The sequence below is a fragment of the Xiphophorus maculatus genome, chromosome 8, assembly GCF_002775205.1.
Source record: "Xiphophorus maculatus strain JP 163 A chromosome 8, X_maculatus-5.0-male, whole genome shotgun sequence".
In the NCBI taxonomy this organism is placed as follows: Eukaryota; Metazoa; Chordata; class Actinopteri; order Cyprinodontiformes; family Poeciliidae; genus Xiphophorus; species Xiphophorus maculatus.
This window is the reverse complement of record NC_036450.1, coordinates 10,846,926-10,864,478: the sequence shown is the minus strand read 5'-3', so window position 1 is coordinate 10,864,478 and position 17,553 is coordinate 10,846,926. Positions and strand designations below refer to the sequence as shown.

General features: G+C 37.6%; 1 protein-coding gene across 3 annotated transcripts in view; it reads left to right on the top strand.

Annotated features, from left to right (window-relative positions):
- The window catches only part of LOC102222530 (A-kinase anchor protein 2), a 78,463-nt gene that overhangs the window by 8,137 nt on the left and 52,773 nt on the right, over nt 1-17,553 (top strand). For all 3 annotated transcript variants that reach the window (XM_023338461.1, XM_023338460.1, XM_023338463.1), the window contains exons 2-3: nt 345-396; nt 13,959-14,039. In XM_023338461.1, the coding sequence (XP_023194229.1) occupies nt 345-396; nt 13,959-14,039 (133 nt within the window). The remainder of the gene's footprint in view (nt 1-344; nt 397-13,958; nt 14,040-17,553) is intronic.

Genomic DNA, 17,553 nt, shown 5'->3' with positions numbered 1-17,553 from the left:
AAGGGGGGGGGGAGAGGGTGGAGGAAAAAGAGGGGACAAATGGGAGGAGAGACGAACGGAGCAGAAGAAAGAGTGGGTGACAGAAAGACACAGAGAGAATGTGAGCAGTGGGCTGAGTGTGAGGCACATGGCCACCGAGTGAGAGGTCTTTCATTCTGCTTGGATTATAACTGAGGAAGGAAATCATCTGGATACTCCTCTTCCTCCTCCTCCTGCTCTACCTCTTCTTCCTCACTCCTCTACTTCCCTCCCTTCACCGTTTCTGATCTCCCGAGTTGAGGGACTCTTTGAGAATCTCACCTCTTGTTCTTCTTTTACCTCCCTCTCCCCTGCTTCCCCTTCAGGATGTCGTGTGAGGAGGCTCAGCTCCACAAAGAGAGGCTGCAGGCCCTGGCGGTGAGTCTTTGTAACTCTCACTTTTCACGTCATTCTGCTCATTTTTGCTCTCTTACGATGACCTCCGGTCTGTTTGTTTTACCGTCTATCTGTGAAAACCGAAGGGACTCCGGGGTGGTTGGACATTGCATCCAGGTTCTTTCAGTGTCTCACCTCAGAGTTCATGCGGTCCTTTCAGCTTCTGCACGTCTGTCACTAGTTCTATGTATTATCTGTCTTGGAAAATAACCGAAAAAACATTTTCATTTTGTTTTTTGCTTGTTTATTTGTGCAAAAGTTCAAATGTTAACCTAAAAAGTGAATAGCAGACTCAGGAGATTTCTGTATGAATGTGCACTACTGGCCACTGAGTGTGAGACTGTTTAATTTGATACTTTACTGAAATCCTGGCTACAGAGCTAACTTGCAACTTTTGTCTGTTGTGTATCTTTGTAATTTCCACCTATATTTGCCCAGATCTTAATCTGTTGTGAAAGATGGAGTCATATTTATTTGTAAAACTGTGCTGCTGTCTTACACTCGGGACAGATCCTGAACCAAAAACTCAAAGTAATGCAAGCTGGAAACCTTTCAGGATGACGTCAGGGTCTCCTACACGTTTTCCTCACGTTGAACAAAGTCCGTTCTTGTTGCACCAGTTGTAATGTTCTTTACTCCCTCACCAGCCTTCTGTCTCATAATCCTGCCCCATTTGTCTTGATATTTGTGTCCGTTTTGTTTTTTCTATGTCTTATTTAATAGAAGGAGAATTAAGTAATGGAGACATTGGTGGAAAAATCAACTTTTCAGTTTTTGGTTTGGCCAAATGCTTGAAGTTTTCAGTTACATTGAGGTGGTCTCTCAGTAATACATATGGATACTTACCGTCATGTGTAACGTTGAAATAAGTGCTAATGTTTGGCTTTGTGCTAATACAACTCGGAAGCAACAGTTGCACCAGAGTTCACTGCTCACGACTAAATTTGGCACCGGTTAGAAACCACAGCGTAACACACACACACACACACCCTCGCACGCCCACACACACACGTAAACAGAGAAGCGTGTGTGCATGTTTCTGTGGATGTATGGGAGGGGGGGAGAATTGTTGGAGCTACAGAAGGAGAAACTATTTTGGCCACGTTGAAAGATGGCAGCCATACCAGCCTCCACATAAGACCTGAAGAGGAACAGAGTGGAAAGTTCTCACAGTTTGAAGAAAGGAAAACACGCTTGTTTTGTCCTTACAGAGAGTTTGTTGGGTCTTTGTCAGTGGAGCTGCAAGGAAAAGAATTATATAATATAATTTGAAGACGGTTCATGTTGTTCATTAGGCAGGGGACAGCAGGAGATTCTCGTGATAACCTTGCAAAAAAGTATCACTGTATCTAGACACTGACTCGCATATGCAAAACAAACTTTTATAACGTGAACAAAACTGCAAAATAAGAAATATTTTACCGCTTCTGTTTTGATTGAAGATGGGCATATCATACCTAAAACAAAAACGAAGAGTGAGTCATGCACATGGACTGAAAGGCCTCTCAGACAGGAAGAAGCCAACGGCGCGTTTGGAGAAAAAAAGCAGGAAGCTTGTGAGGCTGAGAACTCCATCCCATCTGTGAAGTGGCAGCATCATGTTGTAGGCTTGTTTTGCTGCAGGAGAGGCTGGCATACTTCCCAAAATAGATGGTATCATGAGGAGAGAATATTGTGTGGAAATACTGGAGCAACATTTCAAACGCTTTGGTGGAAATTGGTCTTCCAGATGTGAGGTAACCCTAAACACATCCTCAAATCAGTCATTTAAGGGAAGAAAAAATTATTTAGTGCCCATTGCAAAGCCCTGATCCTAACTACAGACATGTGAATATAATTACTGAATAATCAGTAGATGTGTCACTCCCTTGGTTTCTGAAAGACCCATGTGTTTCTAAAGTGTTATTCTGTGCTCCTAGCAATGTGAAAAACCACTGGCTAATCTGACACTTTCTCTGGATCTCACTGAATCCAAACATAGAAGCGTTATGAAGGAAAACCAGCAGTTTTGAATCTGTATTCTCCTAAAACCTTGTTCCTGATCACTACCTCATGACCAGCTACGATAAAACCCTTGGAATAGATGCACAATGTACATAAGCAGCTCCTGTCTGTGACTAAGGATTTCATCAATATTTGATCACTCCCCTGAGATTTCCTTGTCATCACCATCAATTTCTGTCCTCATTAATACTTCAGAAGAACTTGAGCCAAGTAGGAAGCTTTAAAAGAATACTCAAATGTTTGTGAACCCTTTTCAAACATGACAGCAGTACAACATAAACTGGCATGTGACAATAATTCTGAGATTGAACTTTCTACCACTTTCTATCATGCTGGATGCTAAAGTATTGACATTAATAATAGTTATCAGACAGAAGTCATTATAATGTTCACTTGCTGCAATGATCGGCCTGCATCATTCATATATCATGGTCCTCATGGCTCTAAAATTCAGGCATAATTAAACAGATAAAGTCTGCTTTACAATTGTTTTAAAAATTGAATCATTATATTTGTATATAAATTACTTATTTTTAAAACTATAGTAAATTGAGATTTCTGTTCTATCTGCTCTACTCTAACAAGAGAAGCATCAATGAGAATATTTTGAACATTTTTTATTTTTTAATCTGTGTTCATGTTTTACTGTGAGAAAAATGCTTCAGCTGGTGGATTATGGGCTGCTGATGGCCCATAACAGTCTGTTCATGCTGGCTGCAGCTTCATAATAATGACCAAGTAAATGTATCTCTAAATGAACGCTGCATTAAATTACGGCGTGATATTCGTGTGGGTTTGAGGTTGGGAACCAAAAAATGCATGACTAGGCAGGTTTTCTGAAAAATAATTTGGAGTCACATTCCACAGGGAAGTCTAAATTCTGAACTAGGAACAGGCCAGGGTCCACTGTGAACATAACCTACCTCCGACATTTGCTCGCTGCTAAGCTTGATGCAACATTAAACACTTCCCTGAAAATATCAACATTAAAAGCACTTCCTATTCTGTTATGCAGAAGTTTTTTTTTTCATATAGAGACTAGAAAAAGATACATTTTCTGGGGAAGCGTGGTAAGTTGAGGTTGATTACGTTCATGGTCGGTCCTGGCAAAATTCATTAGGCATGACCACCGGCATAATTCATCTAAAAACAGTTATTGTGTTTTTATTTATAACTGTAGACCATTCATTCTTTCACTGTGGTTCAGGTCTGGTTAGATGCTGAAGCAACTTAACCAGGCAATGAGCTGTAATTTCTTTTCCCTCTTTGTTCAGAGAAAAGCGTAAATTGTTTCTTTCTTTTGAGAGAAGAAATCAAAATTAATGTTATGTGTCAGCCAAACAGTCAAAATTCTCGCTGTGTTTATGAACATAGCTGCTTTTGAGCAAGTTTCTGTGAACACTAATTGGTCAGATTAAAAAACAGCATTGATGTCATCTTGTTAAATTCAGACCCACAATTAGTTTGTTATTACTATGTAATTTTGAAAGCGATTTGGAGTGCTTTCTGGTCAGGGTTGGCCAAAATACTTTAAGCGCATCTGCAAATAGGTGCTCGTTCACCAAAAACCTTGCATGTGGTTTCAGCATCAGCCAGTGAATGGTGAGCGACTCTTCGCTCTAATTAACCATTACCCAAATAGCCTTCCAGCCACAAGCAATATGACAACATACAGTACATACAAGAGTCTGTGTTTCTGCATGCACTCAGTCACTGACTCCTCTGTTGTGTTGTTATGTTTGTATAGATGACCTCAGCACTCTGGACTCTCAGTTGGCCCCCTACAACACACACACAGTGTGCAAAAGGCCCCAAATTGTCTGACACCAAGTACAAAACAAGGCAAAAATGATATAACCCACATACACTATGATATTTAGCACAAACATGCCACTTTTTTTTTTTGCATCATCTTTAAAATCATAATCTCTCTGCACTTCAAAGTGTGCTATGTCTATGTTGATGCCTCAGGACTCTTACATGCAAGACTAATAGACTTTTGCTCAGAAACCCCCTACAAACCACATATTAGGTTTATTTAAATATAAGTGATGAAGAGATCTCTGCAGGTTTTTAGAAAATGAAGAAATCCTTGTACAGTATATATTTAGTGAGGTGGTGGTGATTAGGGCAGGGTGAGAGTGAGCTGCTGCTGGCGCTGCTGCTAGACTACAACATGCACTGAGATTTGTGATGGCAGCATGCAGTGGAGGGTCAGGGTAATGGCCTTCGATAAGTGTGTGGGGGGGCTGGGCTGCTCACATGCATTTGATGTTTCAGTTTGTGCTGTTTCCTCATACAGGCACCGACTGCACCAGAACCTTGCCAGTGGTTTCACAGATATCATCTGACACTAATAAATTACCAATTTCTGTCCACGTTATTGGTGAATATTCTGATGGAGTTCAAATTACATCAAGCGTAGGTTTGATTGGGAACACCTCAAACTATATCTTTTTAACTTATGAAAAAGATCATTTTAATGAAATTGTAATGAAATGATAAGCATGGGACTCCTTTTATCTGTCATTTACATCACAGTAACTGCTGGCAAAATATCCTCCAATTAATTTGTCAGACAATTTCAGAAATTCAATCTTAAAAAATAATTAGGCACACCACAAAGTATTTCTCTTTTAATAATAATGTTTCTATTATATATTATCATTTTTTTTTTTAGGGAAAAGAATCAATAATCAAAGATTAAACTTAACTAAATACAGCCAGCATTGACCCATGCCCTGTTCTTGTTGCTAAGGAAAGATTTTAACTTTTTTTTATGCCAATAAGGAAAGCAATCCAACCCAAAATGAAAAATAACATTTCATTGTCTTTTCAAAGGGAAGTGATATGAGGTAATTATCAATAATGAGAATATTTACTTCAAAAATTACGAGCAAGTTATTGAGCAGCTAAAATGAAAAACAGTACCACAGGGATATTTTCTTCCTGTTTTATTTTCTATTTTTTTCCCCATAATTATTTTGTGGCCCACAAAACAAATGTTTTGTTTTTTTACCCTTACAATTTTGGCCTCCTTGGTAAAATCATACATTACCACATTTTTAGTTCTCATCGAGTCTCTTGACTTCATAAAATAATTTTTCAATAAGCTGTGTTTAACTGTGCTTCTGTAAAAAAATAAATAAATGGAATAATTAACCACACTCCCTTGTTGTACAAAGGACATAACATAACAGTTTCTCAGAAAGGCCCAAACTCAACTGTAAAGTCAAATTAAATGTTCCAAAACTGTAATATGTAACATACTGTATGTTGAAGGAAATTATTAGCCACTCTGGTGAAAATGTGATAAAAATAATTTAGTAATGGTATAATACTTAAGACAACTGGGACTAAAAATACTGGATGGGGACCCATGTTCATCGTGCCAGCACACAGTTTGCAGCACAGTACTCTAAATGTCCATACATCAAAGGTTGTGTTTTTGTTGAGCCTTTAGTTCTGTCTCAGAAAATTAAGAGTGCCTTATAATAGTATTTTTCCCAAGAAAAGGTGTAGAATATTTTATCAACATGCTTTCCACGATACAGTCCCATGATGAAACAAACAAAAATTAAAAAAAGACATTCCCACGTTTCTGTCTGATACATCAAAATATTATTTCTACCTTCTTTATTCATTTATCGTTAATTATTGGCTGTTTAGAACCAGTAGAGACACTATAGAGCAAATTCAGGTTCTTGTATTTCTGAGGTTTGTCTTACAAAATCAGATCTGTCTAAACAGCTTCCCCAAAATTGTGTCATAGGTTGTGAATATTTGGCAGAGTAGATGCAGACTATTACCGACTGAGCAAACAGGATTCCAGGGCGCTAAAGGAAACCGAGTTTATTGACTTTATTTTATAGAGGAGGGGGATTGTGCTTGGGGCAAAGTCATTTAGAAAAAGGAAGAAGGGGCGTGTCGTATTGGGGAGCAAAGGGTCTCGGGCACAGCAGGCGTTACAAGCCCTCTAAAATTAGCAGCAGCTGTCCTGGACCTACTGGTCTTTTGGGTTTGTGAGTGTGTTTGTATGTTATTAGTGGCATACTTCTGTGTGTGTGTATCTGAGTTTGAATGGGAGTTTTGCAGAGACGCGAGACACAAGAGGCTAGAATGGATTTCTTTATAACTTGTCACACTTTGGAAATGTATTTCAATTGTATTCTTGTTTGAATAATATGCAGCGCCTTACAAAAGTATTTAAACTTCTTGAACTTTTTCATGTGTTTTCCTGATGCAACCACAAATGTCAATGTATTTGACTGCATATGATTCCACATGACGGATCAGCAGAAAGATGCATATGATTGCAAAGAGAAAGGGTTACATGAATTCATTTTTAGAAATGTTTTCTAATAAAGATCTGAAAAACATGGTTAGCATTCAGACCCCTGAGTTAAGTTATAAAGAATCTAGAAACTGTAATTTTCAATTCTCAGTCGACTTTAAGTCTTGAAAGTACGTTAAATTGTAGCTTTTCAGTGTTTCTGTCATGGTACAAAGTAAACCCTTACCCAATCTTAAATCTTTTGCAACACCTCACAGGAATTTTCTTGCATTTACCTCCCTCCATTTTCCCTATCAGCTCTGACCAGATTCTCCGTCCTTGTTCAGAAAAAAGTAGTTCTGCAGCACAATGATGCCTTTCTGTGTGCTGTGTAGGGGTTTTTTTCCTGCCACATAGCAATTTCCATGTACGGGATAAAGTTTGGTCCCATCCAAAGCTGGACTATATTTACAATTTAGGCAACTTCTGCAGGGGAGTTGTGTGGGGTTTTATTACGGGTACCAAAGTAAATAAAATGGATGCCACGAAAGACTGTAAGAACATCGTTTTCTCAGAATAACAATTGAGTGTGTTGATGTTTGTGGTTATGATGTGAAATTATGTGGGAAAGTCAAAGGGGTGAGGTAACTTTTTTTTAAGACGCTGCGCAATGCAAGCAGAATATTGACAGAACTGCAACTAAAAAGCTTGAAAAGTAGCAAGTTCTCATCAAAACACCGTAGCCACATTCATTAGAGCCATATGTTTTTTTTTTATGTTTGTATATGAATTCCAAGGAGCACACAGTTTATTTTCTCCCTTGCTGGACTTCTTGCACATAATGACCACCTGCTGCTGTAATCGTGTAACATCAGCATGCGATACCTTTCAGCAGTGTGCTGACTTGGCATTTATTGATACGACTGTTAGGTGAGGAGGTACCAAATTAGCATGCTGTTATTCAAATGTAACAAGTAAAAATTTTGTGAGAAAGGAAGTATTTGCATTTGCAGCAAATACTTACATCAAGAGTGGTGAAACATTTACGGTAGAGCATGAAAACACATTTTTCTTGCAACATGGAAAAATTTAAGTTTGTTTGGGTTTTTTTTTTTTTAATTGAACAGATTTATGAATTGAGATATAGTAGCGGTGATATAATTGTAAAATGCAAAGATCCACTAAGTGTGTGGTCACACCAGTAACACGTGAAGCTCGCGTCCATTTCAGTTGGTGTTCTCTAAGCTCTCAGGTATGGCTGTCCACAGAATGGAAGATGATATTCCCAGTTAGATTTCTCTGCTGGGTGTGTTGGCATGTACAGAATGTAACCAATCTGATCTGCTGCCCTGCCCTCTTCACAACTTCAGCATCAGCAGAACTTTGATTAGTAATCGGTCTGATCTAATCCTGGATGTGCAAGATCAAAACATGTTCTTTCTGAGCTCCAGTGGTTGTAAGGACAAAAACATTTTCACCAGCTCATAAAGATGAGTTTATGTAGCTTAGCATTCCGTTTCCCACCTCATAAACACTGTGAAACAATATTTGCTTTAATGTGTGTTCTGAGAACATTTATTTTACTTTCATCTCCCTTCATTAACTTTTTTTTTTTTGTGCTCATTTCAAATAAAGAGTGCAAAACCACACAAAATAATACTTACATAAATACATTTTATGCATGGTTTCAGATTGATAACATGTTGCCTGGAGTTTTTTGTTATTCAAGAACAACTTCAGAACCATACTTTGACTTTGAAATTGGAGTCTGATTTTTAGGGGAGGTTCTGTTGAAACGATAAAAGCCTGATAACATCTTACATTTAGATATCTGTCTGAATGTAACTATGTTGCATAAAATAGTTCAACGCATCATAAAATAGTGTTCATATAAACCACTCTGCTGTTTCTGAAATCAGATTTGCTCTAAGAAAGAAGAAATCTGATGTGGTCTGAGTCGACGTAAGAATGACTTTTACCCCAAGACTGTGCTAACAACTTATCTCCATTTACACTTAATGAAGATGCTAGGATAATTATTTACTGCAGATAAGATGTTAACTGCTGCACCTTTTCATTCGTCTAGACTACCTTCAATGTGTAACCTGCCACATTCACAACTGTATTGTATACCTGCAGTGTACATTCCTTTTCATTCCTGTCTACTCCTATTTCAAACCCAAAAAAACGTCAGGTACAAATTATAATTTATTTGAAAAATAATCTAAAGAAGCATTTCTATAACTTCTTATAACATGTTACACCTTCTTTACTGAAAGAAACACTTGTTATGCAAGTTTAAACCTGTGGAATTTAAACATTTTGTTGGCATCTGGTCCTGAAATGTGTGTGTCACTTTTGAAGCTCTCCTGATTTGAACAGTATTTGTGTGTGTGAGTGTGTAAGGATCAATGTGTGGAATTCAGTGTGAACGAGGCACATTATTACCTTTGACATGAAGTAAGTATTATGTTAAGAAATAAATAAAAATGTTATGCATTAGTATTGCACAATTGAGGCATGATCAAGTTTCAAGAAAAAATTAACAAAACTGTTCACTTGGAGTTTAAAGGGGAACAAATCTAAAGATTCACACTAACTTATTTTAAGCTTAAAATGTCACAAAAACAAATACAACAGAAAAATCCTGTTTTGTCCTGTTGACCTGTTCTGATGGATTACATTAAAAACAATCCCCTTCTTCATAACATAATCCCCTTCTTCCTGATGAAGCATAAAAAATGCTGATGTTTGCCTAATGCATGTGGATATACAGTATTGTTACAGAATGTTTATGTAAAAGTCACATGCAAAAACTGATGATTTATCAGCTTCTGCTCCATTTCTCTGTGCAATAATTTAAACGGAACTTGGATTAATTACCAAGGGACAGAGAAAAGAGTAGGAGCAAGAATAAGGTATGTGTTCTCAGCTCTTTTTACACATATATACATATATATAAAGCGTTCTTTAAAAAAACAAACAAAAATTATTTGCCGTATAACCAATACCCAGAGTCTGAAAGTCCAACATTTTGCTTATTGATAGCATCTTAGTATACAGGACTGTTTGTATCTGTATTGTCCTTTTTATGTTCTGGAAATTGGCATTGTTTGACATTATTTACGCTTTCAGGATTCACGTTTTCATTCTCTAGAAAACGTGTAGCTTTCTCTAGCACAGTAAGCCTAAGAAACATTTGCTTAACTATCCACTTGTGTGAATTGCAACATCACTGTCACATTGTATTTGGCAGATAATTTGAAAGTGAGGACAGCTTATTCACTGAGGTTTAAAACAGCCATTTTCAAGAATGATGACTTGCTAATTCTCCAAAGATTCCTCCTCTTGAGAATTTTCTACTCAAGTTCAATTACAAATTCACAAAACACACTTGAAAATATTTAAGATTTTTGTTTTCTTTTTTCACCAAAGAAGTTTTTTATGGGAACTTGACTACTATCACCACAAATGTTAGGAAAGGCCATTTTCTCTCATTTGACTTACAGTGAACTGTTAGAGTAGCATCAAAGGAAATTTATGCATAATATATGTTAACACTAAACACTAATCTTTGACTTGGTAAAGATTTGTGTTTTAATTGAAAGGTTTGAAAAGACAATAGAAAAATTTAAGTGTCATGAAAATTATATTAAAAAAGACACACACACACACACACACACACCCACGCACACACACACATATCACCTGAGACATTATGTGCACAGAAAGCCAGTTCCTTGTTCAAATATAACTTTTTAACCTGAGATTCCAGACCCCAGAAATGAAAACATTTCTTATTTAACAACCATGGCTAAAAGAAAGCACAATTCCAAGGTTTTTAAATAATCTTTCTAAAACTGCTGAAATCGAAAGGCAAGTGAATGAAACACACACACATTTTCCAGAATGGAAATAAAAAGCTTCAATAATTTAAAACAAAAGATGCTATTAAAAGAATAAAATGTGGATCTTTCTCAGTTAAAACTTGGCATGTGTGAAATTGAACTTCTAAGTTTAGCAGCATTCTTATTTGGAGCACCATTTTAATCGGTCCAAGATGGTTCACCAGCAGAAACCTTTCTTTGTTACAGCCTTTTTTCTGCAACTGAATCATCTGGTTTTCTTTGTATTTTGGGTTCATTTTTTGGTTTTTTTTTTCTTTGTTCAATTCATGTAGAGTTTTTAAAGTGTGTTAGACATGATTCTTTCTAAATGTATCTGTAATGTTGTTTGGCTGGGTTTGTTAACTTGAGTTGTTTCGTTGGTTCAGTTTGGTTTAATTGCCTTGGTTGATTATTTTTGTTAAGAAAGATTGGTATAGAAAGATTTGAAAACACAATAGAAAAATTTAACAGTGTCATGAAGATTGCTTAAACACGCACGCACACACACACACACACCCAATCAGTGTCATTATGTGCACAAAAAGCCTGTTCCTTGTGCATATATAACTTTGGTTACATATTTTTGTTGTTGTTGTTCTTTATTTTGGGGAACTTTTAGGAACCAAGACCTTTCACAGTTCTACTACAGGTGTCATTCAAACTCAGGCCAACATGTCTTCACTCAACTATATTTAAATTTACAGAAAAGTCTACAAGGAAGGTTTTGACCTCATCTCGTCTCAATACTTTTTCTGTCTTTCCTAACATGATGCTAAAAAAATGTGCTAAAGCTGGTGAAAGGTTTTTGAGAAATAGTGTTACAAAACAGGCGTTAGAATTAGAGATTAAACACTTAAACAATACATCACAACCTTCTGTTTGAGCGTGTCCACCATTCTTTCACATTGTGTCAACACTTGTGGGAAAAGTGGTGACTTCTGTACAAGGGCCCATGCAGCAGCAGCAGTAGGCCAAGTGGGGCCAAACACTGTGAGTCAGAATGTGGGAAGTCGTGAGCGTGTCACTGAGAATGTCAACATATTTTTCGGAAGAGGAGGATGTCTTTGTTTGGCAGGAGTAAACAGTGAACAGATCAGTATTGAGGGTCTTTTTCCTGCTTCTTCAATTTGACTTTAGGAACACCTTTTAATCTGCCTGATAATTAATCTGTTTATGATTCAAGACAATGATACTTCTTTGAACACAAAGAGAAGTGAAAGTTCCCAGCTACAACAGTACTGCAGCAATCCCTCATATATTTTTTCCGATTGATGGTCAATAATTTATCCTTTTTAAAATCCAGGTGTCATTTAAATTTAAGTTGTGCTCATTTTTCTAAGTTATAGGCCAGAAGAAGTCCATTCTGCCTACAGGCTGTTATCACCCATTCATATCAACAAAGCAAGCTTCATTATGCAGTTCTACTCCACATTACAAGAGTGTGTGGGTGGAAGTAGCCCATTTGTCCAGTTTGTCCAGAAGAAGCTGCAACTCTTCTTACTTTCATTCATTAAATTTTTCTTGTGACTTTATTAGTTTTTTTGTCTTTTAAATCTTTTTGTTCAACGCAGAGCAGCGTTGTTGTATGCTAGTCAGCTGTTTGACTACAAGATGGCTAATTCTAATTTTCCCTGGTTTTTAATAGGTCCCTTAGCTCTTAACTTGCTATTATAATAGCTCATTGTTACTTTGCCGATTTAGTGAGCTTTAGATCCAGCTGGTGCTCATTTTTAGCATGTGATAGTAATTTGGTATCCAAAGATTTTGGACTATTAGGAGGATAGGAAAAATCTAAAGGAAATGTGCGTGTGTGTCTGCATTTGTATGTTTAGCTCAATCCTCAACCACATGTTCTCAACAGTCCCCTGACATCTGTCAGCCATACCGCTGAGGCTATGACTGTACTTTACTAACCATGGGAACTGGTGCTTTGTAGGCGCTTGTGGTGTGTGCGTGTGTTTGAGCAAAAGAGACAGAAAGACAAAATTACCTCTGTCTTGCTGCAGATATTTTTCCAGCTTGCACTAAGCTCTCAAACTGTGTCTGCTGAGTTTTTCGCCATGTTTGTAGAATAGCTGTGTTTTTGTGTTCTATCTGAACAGAACGAAGGAGACGTGTGGAAAATGGTCGCTGTAGCTCAGACGCGGTCCTCCTGAGGCCTGTTTGCTAATTCTGTGGAACAAAACAAGCACACTAATCTCACAACCATCACTGACTTCCTCAAGCTGTTACAATGCTGTTACCTGCTGCTAAGATTTCACTCTTTACACAACTGGACCAATTTTAAATGCTTTATATATTTTTTTTTAAATCATTGGTATTCTTGTTCCACATTTAATATGTAATTTTGAAATTATCTTTTGTAGATATAAGAATAAGACCAGATCAAATCAGTTTGAAGTTCTTTAATATATTCTGATACATAATGTTTCCGGCATAACAACAAAAAGAATAAAACATAGATATAATAAGATGATAAAAAGGGTGTTTGCTAAATGCCTTAAGGTTTTCAGGGTGACACTAAGCTGAGACGAGGTTCAAGCTAGATCTACAAGAATTGTTAATGGCTAAGAAAGTAGAAAAGAAGATGTCTATCATGGTGTAGTCGCGCCCCAAATTTGCTGTCGTTTTTATTTTTTCCAAATTAATATGGGTTTTTCATGCCATTTTTTCCTCTATTTTCCATCGCCAAAGTCAATTCTACTCTTTCTTCTAAATTCACTATGACTCTACTTTGTTTTAGCCATGCTCTAACGTTTATTCACATTTGGGGGCTTTCCCTGAAAGTTATATTTAGCCGACAGGAAATGTCCTAGAAATCCTTGTTTCACTCCCACAGAAAGAAAGTGAGAGAGCTCTGTTCACATGCTTAGTATCTTATGTACTCATGCCCCAAGAAGGGTTGTCCTGGAATGACTTGTGTTTATGTTTCCATGTGTTTTATAGACATCTTCTTTTCCCTGTGCAGGCAGTTTGTCCTCCACACATCAGCCTCATCCATTTCTTTCCAAAGTCAAGGATCATTTTCTTTCTTCAAGTTTATATTCGGCAACAAGGTCTAATCCATCTTCCCTGCATTGGTCTGCGCCTTAACCCCTCTCAAAGTTAGATAAACTCTGACCTCCAGCTATTTCGATGTATTGCTTCCTCCATGCGAACAGTCCCACTTCATTATTGTCTCAGTTTCTCACAGTTCTCTCTCAAGGTTAAAATAAATATGGGCAAAATATCCTGAACCAGTTTAGTAATGCAACCTGAAATGGAAATCATTTTTAAATTCTACAATTGAATATGAGCACATTCACCTTGTCAAATATTTAACATTCTATGTAAATAAATAATTTTTCATATTGTTTTTTTTTTTTCTTCTTACCTCTCAGGAGAAGCGGAAACGACAAACTGAAATTGATGACAAAAGAAGTCAGCTTGACGAACTGGTGCTACAGCTTCAGCATGTTAAGGTTGGTAGGTTTGGTCATGAACCTCAGAACCTACAAAATGTGCTATGTGGTTGATAAGCTGAGTTAATTCATGCCACACAGAATTAAGTCAGCTTGGATGATGAAATAAGGTCCATACCAGCTAATTAAGTCATAATATAGAATGCACTGTTTATTGAATTGCTCAGTACATCACATAATGGCCTCATAGCAACTGACTGTATTAGTACATACAAAATCAGCCTGTTTTTGCCCCTTACCTTTAACATTTTAACCCAACAAACTACATGTGGGCTTCACATGCTTAAAGTTTTTGGCCACGTGTAACCCATATGGTTTGGCCAGATGGGTTCCACATCTGTTACCAGTTTTGATTACTTATACCCATTACCAGATCTTTGACCACTTCGGACTCACAGCATAAACCTGCATAGGATTGACTCTATTTGCTCACATTTAATCCTGTAAACCAACCAATGTGGGTTACACACGTGTTACCCAAGTTCAGTGGATAAACTCATTGCTCAACTTAGATTGGGTTTTCAACAGTGTTTGACCATCTGAGTTCTAGCAAAACCCGTATGGGGCCCAACTATACATGTTGGCTGGACAAATAACTTCTTCAGTGACTTGAACCAGTTCCATCCAAATGCCCAACACTCAATTTGGCTTGTGTGCAGGCATAAAACAGCAAAGGTTGTTTTCTTGTTTGAAGAAAACCTTTTAAATCCAAGCACACCCATAAATAAAACATCTAACACTTATTGCCAACCACAACTGGTAACCCAGCCTTTGCTTTTGACTCAGTGAACAAGTAAAAGGCATTTAAGAGTTCATCAGTGGAGGAACAAATGGTAGAAAAAATACAATTAATGATTTAACTATGTGGTGTTCTTTAAATTTCTTTCTTTAAACAAAGGGCAAACGACTTTATTTTACTTATTCACCTGAAAAAGCAGAGTAAGCCTTATCAGAGGGAATCAAACTAAACTCATTTGGCAGTAAGAGAATAAATACTAACAGTCAAAAGGCATATGTAAATAATGAAAAGATTTTAGGTTATGTTTCACACATCTGCTGGGTTTCATTTTCTTGTGCTGCCCTGCTGCAATGTAGTTGTTTGTTTTTCCAAAAAGACTTATTTGGAAAATCCTGGAGGCTTTGCAGCTCTAGGCTCACTGGGTGGGTAAGAGCATATGTGTGGTTTCTCATTATTCTGAAAACATCTATAGTAGCCAGCTTTAATATTTGCAATAAAAACACAATCCAATCACAAATTAGAGTGATAAAACAAATTTTGTCTCAATGAATCCTTTGTTGAACAGGTTTGAATCCACACACCAGACTTTTTCCAAGAATTTAACACCCATTTAAGGGTTATGGGAAGGAGAGACACATTGATTAAAGCCATGCGAGTCTACCTTTTTCATAAATGGAGATTATAAGAAATAATTTTGTTAACAGTCGAGCTGTTCTTGAAGAAAACGGTGTCAGGTAACTTTTTCTTGTCAGATAAATGAGAAATGTCTCTTTAGGTTGATAAAAATAATTAAAAAAAAAACCTTTCAGAAGTTTGAGAACCCTTACGGAAAACTCTCAAAGGTCAAAGCAGAAAAAAAACAGTTCAAAGAGCAAACTCGAAAGATAAACAACTGTGGAAAAACTCTGATGGCAGAGCAGAATCTGCTGAAATAAGAGGCTTTATTCTACTGCTTGTGGATGACGGGAAAGGCCGAGAAGTTCATCAAGAGAAAACATGCTGCTACAGAGCAATATTTCTCCAACAAGTAGTCCTGGAAAACATATTTTCTATGATACTTCAAAGTCTTATTGAAACAGTGATGTTGTTTTTTGTGCTTCCTTCATAAAAGTTACTCAAACAGAGACTCTTCCCCACCAACACATACACAACAAATGTGTGACATCTGAACCATGATGCTATCCTCAGTTTAATCTCCGGCCAGACTTCGTTCTCATTTCAGAGAAGCTGTGTGGTTACATGTTTTAATGATATGATCTTTCAGTATGCACAGTGGCGCAGTTGGTAGCACTGTTACCTTGCAGCAAAAAGGTCCTGGATTTGATTCCCAGCCTAGGGTCTTTCTGCATGGAGTTTGCATGTTCTCCCTGTGCATACATGGGTTCTCTCCAGGTACTCCGGCTTCCTCCCACAGTCCAAAAACATTACTGTCAGGTTAATTGGTCTCTAGGTGTGAGTGTGTGTGTCTATGGTTGTTTGTCCTGTCTGTCTCTGTGTTGCCCTGCTACAGACTGGCGACCTGTCCAGGGTGTACCCCACCTCTCGCCCGAAACCTTCACTGGAGATAGGCACCAGCACCCCTCCTGACCCCACTAGGGACTAGGGTGTACAGAAAATGCATGGATGGATATTTCAGTATGTTTAGAAATAAAGCTATTGATCCCTGATTAGCCACTGGACGTAAGCACTGCTCTGCCAGGTTTGGAAGGTGTAGAAAAAGGAAGTATTGATTATTTTTACTGGTGATCTTAAAAGAGACAGGCTTGTAAAATGCTATTGAATAAAATAACTGATGTGTAAACTGAAGTATACAGTAGGTAGTGTAGGATTCCCAAATAGATGTAGTTCTGACTACAGTTTCCAATCTCATAGTGCAATAACGTAATAGTAAATCAGGATCGTGAGGACATTTTGTAAACTACGGTATGCCAAAGGATGTTGAAATGCTTAGCCTAAATCAGAATTTTACACATTTCAAGCTTAAATATTTTTTGATAAAGTTTTAAATTTTAGGAAAAGGAAACTGGATTTGCTCTACCAAAGCACTCTGACCTCTAATGACTGAAGCTACTGTCCTGCTCTTTTTTAGAAATCTTACCTACTGCCTCAATGTGTGTGAACTCCCGATGTAATCAACAGCTGGTAACACAGTCGCATTTTATGGCCATTACCCCTGAGTGCCACACGGCCAGGCACCATGAAGAAGGCTTTGTTGGGAGTTCTCCAGAGACACAGCGGGCCTGGGAGAGGAAATGGGAACTGGAGCCCAGAGAGTTTGATAAGGACCTCAAGGCTGCACGCTTCAAATCCTTTAGAAAGGAGGCGTTGATCTGAGTCCTGGAGCGTGTAAATATCTTACTGATTCCAAAGCAAAGTTTAACCACAACCAGCACTTTAAGACTGGGTTTCCCATCAAACACTGTAGATTTCACACACATCTTGTGTGTGAAGTCCATACATGAATTTAGATCTCAGAGTATTTTCACAATTGATAAATGTCTTCTTAATATCTGAAGATAGCCCAATTATCCAAAGTGTAAAGTTTCCTGTAAGTCATCTTGACATAATCCTTAGAGTTCACTATTTACTAGATTTCTCCTGAAAGATACTGTATATCTCATTATACACATTCCGAATAAATTTTGGTGAGGACCATGTGCATGGATTATATCTTCAAAACCACAACTAATTAGAATAGATTTCAGGTTTCTGATGAGCGACGCATGCAGTGTGCTGATGTGAGCAGCTGCATTCTGGCAGCAGGTGGTTAAATGC